The sequence below is a fragment of the Charadrius vociferus genome, unplaced genomic scaffold (assembly GCF_000708025.1).
Source record: "Charadrius vociferus isolate BGI_N301 unplaced genomic scaffold, ASM70802v2 scaffold111, whole genome shotgun sequence".
Lineage (NCBI taxonomy): Eukaryota > Metazoa > Chordata > Aves > Charadriiformes > Charadriidae > Charadrius > Charadrius vociferus.
Genome location: NW_009647046.1, coordinates 2,199,379 through 2,216,960, shown reverse-complemented (window position 1 = coordinate 2,216,960; position 17,582 = coordinate 2,199,379). Strand labels below are relative to the sequence as shown.

Below are 17,582 nucleotides of genomic sequence, written 5' to 3'. Positions count from 1 at the left end.
TATAGCTGTAATTTCAGTTTTTTTACAAGACAGTACTGATTTATTTTAATATTTGCAGGATTTCAGTCTCTTTTCTTGGTTTGTTTTTGTTTTAATTAGAGATGGAAAATTAAGACAAAAATTGGTGCATTTTAAAGAATTTATTTAAAATATCTGGCTTTAGTACCACCACTATTCTGCAACCTTTGTGATAAAAAGCTTGAGACTAACAGTTGCAGAAGAATTTTATACTATTAACTGATACTCCAGTCATATTATCTTTGCATATTAGAATTGTAGATTAGAGTCATCTGCACTGAATTTTGAGTTATGTACATGGAGAAAGACAGTCTTTAATGCAGATACACATATAGAGTTGACTAATACCATTGAGTAACAAGGTCTTGGAGTTACCACAGGTAATTCTGTGAAAGTACCACTTCAGTGCTCAACAGTATTTAAACTATGTATCATCTGCATCAAGGATAGACTGTGTAGTTCTACTCCCTTAGTGTCAGAAAGGATATAGTAAAACTAGGAAACTTGAAGAAAAATGTAATGTGGATGATCCAATACGTGAACCTGGTGTTTCTGAGAGTAAAGAGTAAACAGATGAAGATTTCAATCTACTAAGAGAACTGAGAAAGGGATGTGATACACAGAGGTCTATAAAACCTTCAGTACCCTGGAGAACTTGTGTTGGGAATGACAGTCTAGTCTCTTCTAAAGAAGATATACTTCAGTACAAGGATTGTACTGCGCTGCTCTTGCAGAAATAAGTTTAAGGTTGAATTTAACAAGGCTTACATATTTGGAGCAGTCAGTCATAGCACGGAATCTGCTTCAGTCTCGTTAGTCTTCTTGAAAAGATTTATAGTGGCAGCATTCCTTTGGTGAACCATAGGTACTAAAAATGACTTTTAAATAGTTTTATTTAAAAGCTAATGGTTCATGTTTGGTATATCTCAGTTAAAATAGTTTTTAAATGGATGCAGGAGAACAATTTTAAATAAGTCTTAAAAATATAAAGTAGCTCCCCAAGTCAGTTATTCAAAAGAAGCCATTCAAGGATATTCCTTCAAACAGGCAAACCAATGAATGTCAATTAAATCAAAGACTAAACACCACTGTTTCTCTTATCACTAATGCAGTTTTATCGGTCTGCAATGTAATAGGTGATTTCTCAGCTCCATTAGTAAAGGAGATGTCAGCCAGACTCTGTAACTCTGCTGCACTCATATTGCCTGAGTACCTTATTACAAAGGTTGCCAAGTACTACAGAAGAATTAGGGAGACACCTTTCTTGCAGGGAAAACCTGAGTATACTACTTTCCTTGTAACTTAGGCAGGAGACGTCATTTTCAGCCTAAACAACTGTAAAACTTCTTAAGGGAAGAAGGACTGGCATCTGCCAGTGCTTGCAAGTAGAAAGTAATGGCGTATTGCCTTTATTTGGGTGAGAATTTAACTGTATCAGTTTAGTGGAAACCCTGAATTTTGTAAAAGCAACAGTGTATGCCCGTGGTGATGACAGACCACCAAATCCATTTTGCCAGTTATAAAAATTTGCTTTTATTTTAGGGGGCATGTAACATTCTTTTCCACAGAAATACATTATTTTAACCATTTTACAGTTCTGAAAATTTGTTAGTATTTTCAGTTACAGTGTTCATAAAAGTAATTCTGAGAAAAATAAAAGGTGTGAACTCTGGCATGGCTTGATAATCTACTCTGCTACATATTGAAGCACGTTTTGTGTGGTTGTTTTATTTTTTGTTTGGGTTTTTATGTTGGCTTTTTGCTTGTTTTAAATGCAGTTGTATGGCTGTTACAGGGCTTGATAATCCTGGAAGTCTCTTCCATCCCTCCCTTGATTATGTGAACAACTCAATTGGATAGAAGAATCTGTGGTGAGCAGTGTAGTTAGGGATGAGAAGAGAGTATACTGCTCATTTAAATCAGAGTTTTATAATCCTTTTCTGTGACTTTATGCCAGGAAGAAAAATCTTCTGTCAGCCTTCACTGGATTTAAAATTGACTGTTGTTATCCGTTATCAACTCAACTTCTATGTGTTGCTTTGGTTGGCATTTTTGACTTATGAACACACAAGCTATTCTGATGCATGCAGCATGATTGTAATTTTTGTTCCTTCTCGATGGTTATTAATTCCACCTTTTTCAGGAAATACCAGTTGAAAATGCAGTATATCTAAGTACATCTACTTTCTTTTTTTTAAGTTTTCAACAAACAATTTAAGCTCAAATACTGCCTTGTCTTAAAATTTAAGTATAGCAATTTGAAACATAGTCATAAAGAAATTAGCTTAACTAGTTTCTATTTATGTCACAAACTAATATTATTATATATACTTTCTGGTTAAGTCTCCAACTAATGTTAAAACCCAAGTGCAATATATATTAACATTGGTAACCAGTCACGGTATCAAATTAGGCTTCTTTATGTGTTTCCTACTTGATTTCCATAATATCGTTGATAAGCTATTATATGAAACTTGCATTCGCATGCAAGAAAGAATGGCATACCTTATCAGAGTTTACACAACTTCAAATATGTCTGCTGTTTTCAAGAGGGCAGGCATTTTAAGGTAATGGAAAGTGTAAAAGGCATTTTCTATTGGCATTTTCTAAAAATTCTCAGAGATCATCCTTTTCAAACTAGCTATGAAAAAGTTAGTTTCAGTAAGAATTTTTGCTATGTGGAAAGAAATGGGAAAACATTCTTAATAAAATGCTTTATGGCCCTGTTGACATCTTTAATGTATCTGTTGTTCCTTTTTGCCTGCTTTCGTTAAAATCAAGTTTTTTAGTGTCTCAAAGTATGTTGCAAAATCACTAATTCATTTTTTTTAAAAACAATGAAATTCTGTCTAAGCCAATTGATCTCTTGTGACAGACTTATGTCCTACTTTCTGATAAACACATTTTACTAATGGTTTACTTTTGGCCATAATAGTTCTTTTTACAATCTAGTTACAGTATGTTACACAATGGTATTAAAACTCTTCTGAGATACTCTGTAAAAAGCATGAATTATTATTATTAAGTAGCAATGAAAACACCTAGACATGTCTTTCAAAAACAGGAATAAAACAGATAAACACAAAATACACATTTTCAACTTCTACAACTGAACATGTGTCTGCTTCTGACAACTCTCTAAATGAGAGAAAGAAGCTTCTTATATTTTTTATTAGCATAATATTTCAGTTTGAAAACAGCAACATAACAGTACACACTATTGTCTTTGTTTTTTGAGCTTAAGTCTTTTCTACACAGTAACGTTTAACAGCAGAAAATAATTCCACTTATGCCTGCTATTATTGCACTTCATTGTGTGGTGGAAATATGTAGATTTAGGGAGGAGATAGATACTTTTTCATGGAATTCTTTCTTTGTGGACTTGCACACAATACTAGAAAACCCCTCTTTCTCTTCTAAGAGACTGTGGGAAGTAGATTTGTTACAGTCTCAAAGATACCTATTAGATTTAGTCTCAAGTTATCCATTAGATTTGTGATAGCAAGAGTACTGGTCTGAGGAACAAAAGTTAGGAATGGAAATTTGATTTGATTTATTGTTTTTCATAGCTAGTTAGGTTTTGAATTGGGTGTTTTGCCTTAAAATAAAAAAAAAAATCAAATGCTGAAGTGACACGTTATGGGGTATGATTATTTTTTTCTTTTTTTTCCCCCTGAGATCTGCACTATTTTCCCCTCCTTTACACAACTGAATGCACAAATTACCATTTTTATTAAATATTTCAGGACTCAGAATATTCAAATTGTCTTTAAGATCACTTTATGGAGAGATCTCAGTTCTCTAGAAGCTGATTGTTGGTTTTTGGAAAGACCTAATTTGTTGCAAATTTGCAGAAAGCTTTATTTGAAGTTGTTTAGATGTGAGAGGACCAGAATCTATATTGATGCTCAAGTATCAGTATTCTTGCAGTTTAACCAAAAACTAACTTTTATTCCTAGAGATTTTATAAAAAGACTTTTTGGAATGCAGAAGTATGTTTAGAGAGATGCAAGTGTGAATGTGTACAGCAAAGTACTATATTTTACAGAAGGAATAACTTCCGTAGATAATGTTGTTGTGTTGTCTGCATACCTAAAAATATTTATTAGGTTGTACTTTTAAATGTAGCTTTCACATCATGCATACATTTGCCTCCTTCGTTGTTCCTTGGATTGTGGAAGTGTAGTATATTATTTTATTGAGAGTGCATGCAGTTTAAAATTCTGTCTTTTATCAGTCTCCTCAGGTATGTGTTTCATATTCTGTATTTGGTATGTGGTCAGTTAGTCTGGGAAGCAGTCTGTTAATAAGAGTTTGTTTTGTTCTGTATACTGTAGACAGCTGGAAATTTTCCCTCATTGGATGTCATGCATGTTCATTGAAAGAGAACTAACAAACTTGGAACAATGCCAAAGGAAAAACCATTCCAACACTGAGAATCATGTTGATGAAATGAGAACTCTGAGTCCAAATGTTAGCTTATTCTGACAGATTTACAAATGAGAAAGTAATTTAAAATGTTGAAGGTATTCTATTTTACATTAGGATAGTGAAGTATGTTCAATAACTGTTCACGTTCACAGTGAAGAATTCACATAAAATTTTCATAGAGCTGAAGCTCGCTCATCCATTTTAATATGAGCTGTATTATAGCAGGATGACTTGCGAGATTTATGACATTTGTCAGCTGTTCAGAAAAAAAGTGTGCTTTTGTGTATATCTTCTCTTCAGCTTCACTTTTTCATCCATACTTACAGAACCCGAAGGATTGCAGCAAAGCTAAGAAACTTGTGTGTAATATCAACAAAGGCTGTGGCTATGGTTGTCAACTTCATCATGTAGTCTACTGCTTCATGATCGCTTATGGCACTCAGCGAACACTCATTTTAGAGTCTCAGAATTGGCGCTATGCTACCGGTGGCTGGGAGACTGTATTTAGGCCTGTAAGCGAGACATGTACTGACAGATCAGGTACCACCACTGGACACTGGTCAGGTAAGACTTAGTAACTCAAATAATTTCTCCTTGTTTCTTGCAGCTTCTTTCACATAGAACTATTTTGATACCTTTTTCTTTAATTTTAAGTGGACTGTAATAACTAATGACTGCAATTGTATACATATGCATCATTTAAATCTCATTTTTTCATTGTATTGGAAAAAATATTGTCCTTATTAGGATATCTCTGCTTTGGCAGAGATTTTTTTAATACAAAACTTCAGTATTTCAGATTTAAATGATAATCATCATTCTGCCACTGTGGTATGTGTTCTTTGCCAGATATGAATCCAGTTTTTGTGGGAAGAGAGAATTAAATAGAGGCTATTGTTGGTAAACTTTAAAACAATAAAGCATGTTTCAAATATAAAACAAAAGAATTACAAAGAAAATGGTGCCCAATAGTCATTTACACACCAACAAAATAGTGAAATAATGAAAATAATTTTAAATGTAAACTGAACTGACTCAAAATTCAAGTAGTGAAAACCGGCAATGTTCAATACCTCTTTATTTGTAGATCAGTAAGTTGATCTATTCTGATAGTAGGCTGAACAATTTTGCTAGAATAACTAGATGGGCATTCAGGTTTGTAGGATCAGATAGCGTTGTTTGTCTCAAAGTAAACAGCATTCATTTTACTGGAATTCTTGCAGTCAACATCTTGAAGTTATTAACATCTGCATGGTTTTACAGTTTTTCCTATATGCATAAAACATTTTTCAGGTATTTGTCAAAATTGAGTAGGTATACAGCACAACTGCAGGTAGCTGACAATATGCTAACTTCTTGCTCTCAATTTATGACAAATAACTAGGAAGAATTTTCTTAAATTAAGTTTCTACACAGATAATATTTTTTCTTAGTCTGTAACTGGTATTACAGTGGGCTTTTCTAAATTTTAGAAAAAATGCAGAGAAGGCTGATCAAAAAAACTACAACTGACTGTTCTTACTCAAGACTAGGTAAATTTAGTGAGAAGTCTTAACATATAAAAGGAGTTTTTTGGTAAAATCATAATTAAACAATTAGGTTTGAGAGAGGTGGAATGTTAATTTTAATATTTTTTTATTGGCAATTGTGGTTCACATAATAGTTATTAGATGAGTAGATAAGCTAACAATGGGTAGACAATGGCTAAGCTATGGACAAAAACAATTTAGAGTGGGAAACAGTGAGGGAGATACTGTGCCACTTTTCAGGCTATAGCTGTTTTATTTATCAGCACTGATGGAAACTTTGATTGTTGGTATGTGGTACATTAATCTTATCCCAGAGAGGAATTTTGGGTCAGTAATTCTCCACTTAAGCACAGATAAAAAGGACTGATACTTTTTTTTATTTATGTTAATTGTGCCTATAGACTCAAGAATTTCTTCCCAGTATGTCCTGAAGGATGTATTTGGCAGCAACAGTAGTGACTTGGATTTCATTGGGACAATTAAAAAATTTGTAGAGATTTTCAATAGATGATTGGGTAAACTACATTCATCAGTAAGAGACAGTACACTGATGAGATGTTATTTTAGCTTATAGTTTTCTTGTTAGAACTACAAGAGCTACAGCATGACTTTTGCAGACCAGTACTATCCCAGTGCCATAGAGGCAATAAACTGTTTGGATTAGCAAGCAGAGCCTTTCAATTCTGAGTTGATAGAAACTGATTTCCCCCCTACCATCTTCGTTCTTCCTCTTTTGTTGGCTACCCTGATACACAGATTGTGAATGGTGTGTGAAATTAGATGCAGGGAAAAATGGCAAAATCCCCAAGCCATCAGAGACTGTACCCTGTACCCTAGAGTCACAAGTGTTCCCCTTCCTTCATTTCTGACAGGTATAGGGTTACACTGTGTTTCAGGAAAACTCTGAACTAGTCAGTGGTCTTGGAAATTAACATCAGTTCTGAGAGGAAAGAAAAATGTAGATGTTCATTCCTTCACTTCATCTGTCTTTCTGTCTTTGAAATGGTGGAACATGTTGCCAGCCCCATAGCTACTTCGAGACAGGGAAAAATGGTCTGTTCTGACAAGTGTCTCAGGTTTCAGTTGTCATTCTATAGTGACTGTGCCTCTCACAGTTTCTTAAATTATTTAAGTCCTCAAGCTATTATAAGCAGAACTGATACCTTTCAAGGATTTCTAGTTACATGTAGTAGAAGTGTCTGTATCTTCAACAATTGTACTACTTGGAATGATTGCTTTATAGTTATTTTACTTCCTACTGAAAATTCTTGGGAGTTGTGTTGTGTGGTAAGGCTTGTTGTTTTTTTGAGAGCGGTGTGTTGTTTTCTTTGTTTCATTTGTGGTTTGTTTTTTTTGTTTTCCCCAGAGAATCAGTAACATTTCTTATTCATGTTGTATCCAATAGTGCTTGAAACCCTTTTTTGTCTGGTAGATTAGCAGTTTAGTGAGGAAGTGTGCCCTGGAGGTTATCTAGAGAAAGGAGAATTACCTATGCAGTGGACAGTTCAGCCCAAGGGTCTGTTTGAGTCCAGTCATAACAAGAATTAAACTTTGCAGAAATTTTCTTGATCCAACACATCATACGTGTGTAAGCGTCAACCAGATCTCATAATTTCCACTGTTGTCTTTGTGGAAAAGATTTTACAAATATTTTCTACTTCAAAATATTCCTTCAATTAGCGGTTTGTAGCTTCTTAGAGGGTTCAGATACAATAAGCTTGCTGAATTCAGAGGAAGGCAGGGCAGAGGAAAATGTTACAGGAAACTGTAGTTTAGGATAAAATGAAGAAACAGTACTTGCCTTTCCAAAGCAAGCACACATCTCTCCTTCTGTATGCTAGTCTTTTGTCTTCTGTGGGCAGTAAAGAACATTTCCAAGTCCTTATTTCAGATACCATACCAAAACCAATGCTGATTAAAAGCAAAACCTTTTCATCATGAATATAGCCTAACAAGTTCCCTAGAGAGGGTGTGCACTCTCTGTCTTTGGAGGCTTTCAAGACCTGTCTGGCTCAAGCTCTGAGCAACCTGTTCTTGTTGCATGGCCGAGCCTGCTTGGAGCAGAAGTTTGGAGCAGATGTCCTCCTGACCTGTAGACCGTATGATCTGGACAAACCTAGTAAATGAGTTCAACTGTGGGAAGTGTTGATTATGTTTAATCATGTTGATTATGTTTAGCCTAATGAACTGGCACTGTCCAGAACTAGCTGCTTTAGAAGAAGGTGAAAGTACAAGAACAGCTGGCAAGTAAGGGGTCAGCTGTGTCAAAGAGAAATTGCTACAAAGGGTCAATTCCTCCTATTTTGGTTACACATATGAATCCTCATACATGCAGGTGAATCTTACATCTTTCTCCATGTGGTTGATAGTCAAAACATCAAAATCTTCAGTCTTCTCGATAGGACACTGCATACCCAGTGCATATGGAATCTTTTAAAGAATTTAGCTATTAAAATCTTAGACATCTCAAATTAACTTTTTCAGATTTACAAAATCCTATTTGGAGATTGGTGTGTAAACATACTTGTGTGTTTATGCATTGAAACATTTGCATATTGAAATAACATCTGTTCTTCAAAACTTCAAGAGGCTACAAAACTTTTCTTTGAAAATTCTAGTGGGTTTTGTGAATGAGATTTTTTTTCCAAAAATTAATTCTTAGAAATGGTTGAATATTTTCTAAAACTAAGTAGAAATGGAAAACCAATATTGAAAGCTTAAGCTAAAGTTTTATTTGTGTTTGGCAAAGTCAGCAACTGAAACCGCAGTCTGGGGATGGTTCTGGGCAGACTGCTCTATGTGACCCCAGAAGTTAGTTGCAGGCAGTTTTGTGAGCCTTGCATTTAGCATAATAAGCTGTAAACCAGGGTTCTGGAGCACTTATGCATGCATGGCTTAAAAAGAATATATGTTTTCATGAAAATCTATTAAAATAGATCATGATTTCCTGCAACATGGGCTGCCTGAAATATCTTGATGTGATAAATTTATTTTTTTTAAATAAATGAATGCCACTAATTTAATCTTTGATGTTCTAGAGATAGAAGACGTTCAGCTGTGAAAGACAATCTTTCTATGGTTAGCCTACTGGCTAGGCACACACACTATGAACTGTGTTAAATTCTAATCTTTTGCAATGGCATGATCACTGAGATTTTCTAGATTTTTAAAATAAATGTATAAAAATGCATTGGCATATGTAAATTTCTATTTCTTATAACCGCAATGTTTATCCTGTGTAGTATACTTGTGTATATAGGTTTTTAATAAAAGTTGTTTTTTAATTATGTATCAAAAATATTCATACAGGTGAATACTTATAACAAGATATCGGTGTAAATTACAGAAATAGGCCAAAAAGTCAGAAAATCATATAATCATAAAGAATTACTTTCATGTAATTTGCAGACCTGTGTAGAATAATAATTTAGTAAATTGTGCTTTATGAAAAAAATTCTTTAAATCTGTACATTTATCTTTCTTGTTTTTAATTAAATTGTCTGTACTTGACACTTTTATTTTAGTTGTATTAGCAACATAAAGTTTTGACGTTTCTGAGGTCTATCTTCAGCAAAACAATTTAGATAGTAATCTCTTCTACAGAGAATTAAGAGGCTTATATGAGCTGAGAATATATATATATATTTAAAATATTATTGGTCCAGTTCTCTGCTAACTAGGCATAAAAGCTAAGCTTGTCTAGTTCAGAAGAAATTAGCATGTTTTTGGAATTTGGGAAGTAGGGTGAATTTTAATAAGCAAGCTGACATTAGTCTGATAGCCAAAGATTAGTAAGGCATGTTCTCATCTGTGCGGAGAATTAGGGGTCATCTCATCCCTTGTCATCTCTGGCAGGAACTGTTCTTTGCGTTTGACATGGTATTTCTACAAGTCAAGTTCAGTTTTTCTAGCTTAAATATGTTAAAATATTGAGAATTCTATCACAGGTTTTTGCAAGTACAGCAGTTATTTTACACTGTGGCATAATTTTTCTTTTTCGTTTCACTCAAACACTTTTGTACTGTCGTTCTATAGAAAAAAAAATCTTAGTAAGAGATGGTTCTATGCATGTTCTCTTTAATTTTGAAATTATACCTTGCCTGCAATTGTAACTTACTTGTAGTTCATTTTTCCCTGATATCTCTGGCCAAACTATGAATAATTTAGGCAGGAATTGTTATAAGAAGCATGTATGTCTTCCTAGTAATAAAAACCAAAATATGGAGAACTTGTGAAGACACATTTGTCTTTAAATTTTTGGATTAATTTTCTTTAAAGTAGTTAGTCATATTGAGCATGAATATTTTTAATTTCCAGGTCATAATGTTCTGTTATCATTGCAACAAGCTAAAACAGAGTAGGCCTCTTTTTATCATTTTTCACTTGCTGATTTATGATGTCCTGGTGGCATTCCCTGATAATACATTGAAGAAAGTCTATAAAATATCTAAATAAAAAAAATGGAACCTAAAGAAAAAGAAAACCAATTAAGAGAAAGGACAGATTAATATATGGTTGGAAGTCATACCTGCATTATATGATGGGGTGTGGAAGGATGTAGAGATAAAGAAGCAACCTATATCTTTTAAATAACAGTGTATGCTCCTTCCCATAAGGCCTGCAAACCAGTAAGATGAAAGGTAACTTGAAAGGGAAACCTGAAACAAAGTTCCCTGCAGTTGCATTTGAATATTGACTTTGGTGCCTCTAGCCATGTCTTGACGAGTGAATGCTTTTAAGGCAGGCGTACCCAGAGGGGAAAAAATGGCAGAGCTCTTCATTTGGTAGTAGTGCCAGCTTTTAAGTATTCATTGAACTACAATCTTAAAATATGAATTAACTAATATGTTTATATGTATAATTCAAGAAAGAGGATACTGTGGGTACACAAAATTAATTTTTAATTTATTAAAGTAAATCAGGCAACAGTAATCAAAAGGACTAAATGAAAATTGCAAACTCAAACCATAACAAGTTCTGCAGAATTAATTGCAGTAAATAAAAAACTTTCATTTCATGAACTACATCTTCCTTGGCAATAGTTTTTCTTTTATGTAAATCAGATGAATATTTAGTGTTAGCCTAAAAAAACCTTTAACTTGGATACAATTGTATGAATTCTGCTCCCATACCTCACTCTTCTTTATAAAATCTTGTAGAAAAAGTTGATAAATTTCTATTTCTAATTCTTAATATCTTTTTCACACACCGATTTTCATTATTTGTATTTTAATTCAAACAAATTTATGTTACTGAAAAGCATACTGGGGAATGGTGATTAGAGAGAACAGAGCAGAACAGCAATCTATTTTGTATTTTCCCTTTGTTTCATTTGTGTTAGTCTTGAAGAAATCGAGCTACTGATGTTGCATAGATTTTTTGTTGTGAAGGTGCTTTGTAAGATGATCTATATGCAAACATTTGTGTATGTAAACATGAGAAGATATTTAGAAAGGGGTAACTCTTAAAAGGACCTTAGAATTCTAATAAGGTAGATCTAGTTTTCAGAGCAATGCAGTAGCCTAAGCAAAGTTTGATCCTTATGTCTAAGTGGAGGGCTATTGAATGATAGCATGAAGTTATTTTTTCCTTGCAGAGCAATGGCCAGGCTGCACCACAGTGTCTAGTTTTGTTATCTGGCCTTCAGAATAATTGATAAATATGAAAGGATCCTCAGAAAGAACTACACTGATTCAAGGACAGAAAAATCTGCTTTACAGTAGCGATTAAAGAACATAATTCAATATAAAAATGAAGCCACTTTAAAAAGCTGGTCCTGCCACATTTTGTAGACATTTCTATATGGGAAAAATGTCTAGTTTTAGACAAAAGCATGTAGCTGGACAATTCAGACTGGAAATAAGGTCTGTTTTTTGCAGAAACATTGGCTGACTATCCCAGCTGAAACCAGGACACTACTATAACAATTTATTCAGGGGATATGGTAGATTCTCCGTCAGTAAGTCTTCATGTCATCGAGTTTATATGTGTTCTTGAAAACCGTGGATTATCTCCCTTTCAATCTTTTAATATTTTGCATGTGTAGCATAGAAGGCTATTGTGATTTCAGAAACCCAGTTGAAGCTGCGGTCTGGTATATAGTAAACAGGCTCAGATGAGGAAGGCTGAACAGAGCTATCAGCAACTGAGTGGCTATGCCTTGGATGAGCAAAAGTAGAATCATTTATCTTAAACAGTCCTTTGCCTACTGTTGCTCAAGAGATCGGAACAGCCGAAAAACAAAAGGAAAAATAAGGTTTACAGAGTTTTTAAAATGTGTATTTCACTTTTTGAGCAAGGCCAGTCAATCCATGAAAAGAAACACGAGGTATAACTAGAGTTAGGTGTTGTCTTTAAGCACACGGCAAACCTTTTTCAGTTTCAAGTATCAGACCAATGCTTAACTTCATGGACAAAACTGTTAGTGGAATAGAAGAAGCAAAGTCTTAGAGACAAATAGAAGTAAAATTCCTTTAACCAGATGATCTTACAGTGAAGGAAAATACTCTACATATATAGAGAGATGGGATGGAGAGGGAGAGAGATTGATTTCTGTTATTGAGCCTACTTTACATAATGTCTTTGAGGTTATTGTAAATCTCCTATCAAGAGTTAAAAATGGCTATAAATTCTAGAAAAAGATCTTTTCTAATGGTTAAAAACTGACTTTAAAGTTAAGGTCCTTTGGTACGTTTTGAAATCCTCTTCTGGTTAGAAGTCTTTGCATCAAAAATATTCTGAATATATACAAAAATAAAAATGAAACTGATAGAGGTGAATTCAGAATCACACAGCGAGTAATGAGGTAAGGATTTCAGTATATTCCAAAAGCAATTTCATTCTTTCCTGGTAGGAATTATATGTCATAAGACATGAGTAAAAGAAACTGCTTTTTTGCCTTTTTTTTAAATGGACATATGTTTATGCTAATGCTATCAACAGCAGACCAGATAAAAGTACTGTATGTCTTTTTCAGTTTTACCACTTCTTAAGTTAAGAATTACGCATACAGCATTTTTTTTATCACTGCAAGTCAGTATTTAGTGGTGCTTTTAATGAAATTTACATCCTTTATAAAAGACAAGTTGGTGCTTTCTGGATCTCGGAGGAACTGAACAGCATGCTTTGCTGTAGCTTTGCAAGTAATTCAAAAGACGGTTTGTGATCCTGTTTTAAACCATAGGTTGAGAAGATTGTAGCTTTTTTCTGCTATGAACTGATTCTCATTAACTTTTATTCACATATAAAACAGTTTCTGGAAAGGTAAGTTCTTCTCATGTATATGAAAAAAAATCTTCAGAATACTGTAAAGAAAGTTGTATTTAGAAGATACCTGGTAATGTAATTGAACTCAGTGCCAACGTCCATGTGTAACAAAAAGAAAACTTTAAATATATTCCTGTTTATTATATTATTTTTATATAATATGATGTTATTATTTCCTGTCAGCCTTATATGCATTTCCATTTATCATCAATAATCATACCATTAATCATACCATTTCAAAAATGAGCAAGACTCTCTAAAAACTGAAAAACATATACCAAGAGGCTTCTGGGATGGGAATTTCTTACCACTGCTGGGAAGATAATGTTGTAGCATTTAGGTATGAACATAGTAAGAATTTCAAGAATACAATACATTCTTTAAAAAAGAAAACATAAAAAGGTTATGGTTTTTATTATTATAGGTACTCTCTTCAGTAGTTGTAACCTGTACTACAGTTACAGCACTTCACTTCTTGGTATTTTTTTCGGCTCAGTCATCTACATTGCTGCAGTAATTAGCCATTGTCCAGTATTACTTTTTATGTTAAAATTCGCTTTGTGCACTTCTCTGCTTTGTATTTTGTCAGTTTAGCAAAACTTCTAACACTGAGGATAATTTCCTCAAAAATTCCTTAAAAACCAAGATTAGAACTGAAACATTCCTTCTTCCATCACAGCACTTTGTCTGGAAGAATATTGCTGAATTAACAGAATAAACAAAGCATTGATACGTAATGTCTATTTATTAGAGTAAGCTTGATATGCAGTGAATATTACTAGTTGTAGCTAGTTATTGTGGATAGTAACGGCTGTTGAAATATTTTGGTTTTAGCTATGGATCTAAACCATAACTGCTTAGGAAGTCAGGTGTGCTGTTGGAAATTGCATTTTGTTGAAGAATGCAATTTTTTATTGTTGTTATTATTTGCATCATTAATATTTTTTAAAACTGTCTAAAACCCCTATGTACAATGCAAAACATTCAGATATTACTGCAGGATATACCTAAATATTGTATGAATCAGTAAAAATTTAATATTCTAAGAAAACCTTTATTACATAGTCTCATATTTCTTGTCATTACATGTCTGTGAATGCCATCTCAGCAAACATGTCGATTTGCAGTTCCTTATGCAAGTGAAGATACTGAATTTTAAGCTCTTGGTTGCAACTCAGTATTATAATTGTGTTAGTTTTCCTTTTTTTTAAAAAAAAAAAAAAAAGCACCCACATAATCATGCAAAATGTGAGATCAGTTTACATGGAAAGACAGTATTACACACCTTAATTTTGGGTTTAATGCATTAAGACATTTGGCTTGCTTTATTGGTGTACTACTCTTCAACATTTTGTAGCTACAGTGGAAGTTTAGTTAGATATGAAGACTAAATAAGAGAAACCAGATAACTGAATTTGGGGGTGTGTGGAAATCTGAAATGGCCATTCATTTATCTAAGAGAAAATTAAAAAGTATCTTTGTATCTTAGACAGCAGAATTCGGATAAATGAAATTTAGCATATGTGAGGGTAGGGATTCCTCAGTTTAGGACACTACATATTGTTTGTCAAGTTATATGCTATGTGTGCATCTCACAGACCTTAGAAACAAAGTATTCTGTTCCAGACAGAGGGAAGAAATTGAGAAAAAAGGGGGACCGAAACATAATTGAGACTTTCAGTAATAATCATAGAGTTTTCCTGCCTTCAGCTTGCAATTCTGGTATTGTTCTGGAGGAACGTTTTTTGCTAGGGTGATAACAAGGTGCCAGAAGAAACGGAACTCTACAAATAGAATGGGAGGCTGAAATTCCTGATTTGAAATGTGTGTATAGCCAGGACAGCATATCAGAAACTTATGTGATGTTTTAGGTAATGTCATGCAGCAGAAATACAGCCATGTCTGCTTAAAATAACAAATAAATAACAGTAAATAAAAAGAATCTGAACTATCCTCTACAATGTTTCATTTAAAAAGGGGAACTACATGAAAAGTCAGACTGCTTGTAAAAATGTTTGCAAGCAGCATGGAGATTACATAAAACATGGACCAAACTCATACCACCTATCAAAAAACTTTTTTTTTTTTTTCAAAAGACAAATATGGTGAAACTCCTTGATGTTTTTAAAGGGCATTTAAAAAGAAAAAAAAAAAACAAAAAACAAAAAACAAAAAACAAAACAACAAACCCCAAACCAACCCAACCCCAATTTTTGTACAAATGAGAAAAATAGGAAAGACTATAATTTCCAGCAAATTACATATGAAAACGTGGTAAGGAAGGCCAAAAAAGATTTTGAGGAGAAGCTTGCTAAAGGCAAAAGACTGATAATAAATCCTTTTTCAAACCCATCAGAATAAGGAAGCCTGCCAGAAAATCTGGAGGGCCAATAGATGATCAAGGGATGAAAGGAGCACTGAAAGAAGACTGTAGTACAAACTATAAAGATCTTTCATGTCCACATTCATTATAGAAGAGCTCAGGGAGGGCTCCCATGCTGGATTCTTTCTTCATAGGGGACACTTTAGATGCTCTTTCTCAAACATGTGCCATTAAAAGCATTTTACAACAAAACATGTTGTTTATAATTACTATTTCTTTATAATTGGTTTTGTTTGTAGTTGCTGTTCTACAGAACAGTGGAAGGAGGCTGAAGGAATACCATTTTTCAAAAAGGATTCCAGCAAATCACAGACTCTGTATTGAGCAAACTGACAGAAATAATAATGAAGAATCAATTTAGGGGATACACAGAAAAATATGTTAGAGTGGAGAAGAGTAAACGAGGATTTTATAGAAGGAAATAATGTCTCGTGAACTTAGTAGATTTATTTGCAAGAGGCAAAAAATATGTAGGTATGGAAGGCTGAGTTCATTTAGTATCAAGCACTTCAGAAGGCTTCCCCAGATGTAAACTACCATGAGATAGAAGAGAGGCTCCTGATGTTTATAAAATTGGGTAAAAAGAAACTTCAGAGGGAAAGGGGTAGAAATTAATAATTAATATTCCTTAGAAGAGTAAGTCACCAGCAGAGACTGATGCAAACTTTACTCTTTAACATATTCATATATCATCTGGCAAAAAGATAGAATGTGAGATAGCAATATTTCTAATGATAATAAGGTATTTTGGTTAGTGAAGGTGAAAATTCTTTGTGAAGAGTTACAGAAGGCTCTTGCAGTAGCAATACTTTTAACATAGTCTTACAACTTGTGCCACAAAGTTCACTTTTGCAATCTCCCATACTACACTAAATCCGTTGGTATTTTAAGAAGTTCCTCATAAAATGCATCTGTGTGCTCTTCCACAACATAATCAATTAAGCCCACAATATTGTATGTTGATTCTGATTAAGCTATTTATATAGGCTAAGGTTCTCATTTACATAGGTTCTCATTTAATTGTATGAGGAATTACATTAAATTTATTCTTGATAAAGGAATGGTATTCTTAGAGGTTGTTTTCCATGTCAGCAGCATTTTGTAGCAGGATGGGAGATAAATGTGGAATACAGTGCTTTTAAATACAGCGATTTTAAATACAGCCATTATGCACTGGCAGAAGTAAGGATGTATCTATTTCCTTAACATTTGATGTATATAATTGCATTATCTATCTGATAAAGGAGTAAAAATGTGCAGATTTTATACAATGAGTTCTCCTTATGTCATTGTTAATTTAGACTAAGATTTTATGTCTTTATAAAACGTGATTGACTGTTTGATAATAGTTCCATGCACGGGCAGACTAGCAAACGCATTGTGCTATGAGAATTATTTAAGTATGTTGAAGTGAATGAAGGTAAGCTAGAACAAGGGATTTTTATTCATGAATAAATGTGTCTACCGAAAGAAGTATTTTCAAAATAGTAGGGACTTATTTCCCAACATTTCTTGATTAGGGGAAGTTAAAGCACTGCTGTTACTTTGTAGACTTGGAAATTTAGGGAATGCATGAAGAGGGGGAAAACAGGACTCTTGCCTCTGTTCTCTCCAGTGGTACCAATAACTGATCACGTATTTGATCATGTATCTTATGCTATTCATAAGAAATACTACCTTTTGAATCGTGGCTTGCCTGTTTTCCTAAAAGATTGATGTTGCCCCAATATACTAGCAAAACTAGTACTGGTAGGTTAGTGATTAATTGCAAACTTTTCTCACTAGCATTAAATCATGGATGATAAATCATAGATTGGTCAGCAAATGCCAAGTTTCCATTACAAACCGTAAAACTTGTTTGCTTAACTGTCACTCTTTTAAGAATTGTTCTATAAGGAAAAAGCTACAAATTTGCCTAATATTCGAGTTTATTGGATTTAAGGTAACCATTCTGT

The 17,582-nt window shown here is 33.7% G+C and overlaps 1 protein-coding gene across 3 annotated transcripts in view; it reads left to right on the top strand.

The window, feature by feature from the left end:
• FUT8 (fucosyltransferase 8 (alpha (1,6) fucosyltransferase)) overlaps positions 1-17,582 on the top strand; it is a 66,565-nt gene that overhangs the window by 25,345 nt on the left and 23,638 nt on the right. For all 3 annotated transcript variants that reach the window (XM_009895633.1, XM_009895632.1, XM_009895631.1), the window contains exon 5: positions 4,776-5,013. In XM_009895633.1, coding sequence (XP_009893935.1) covers positions 4,776-5,013 — 238 coding nt within the window. The remainder of the gene's footprint in view (positions 1-4,775; positions 5,014-17,582) is intronic.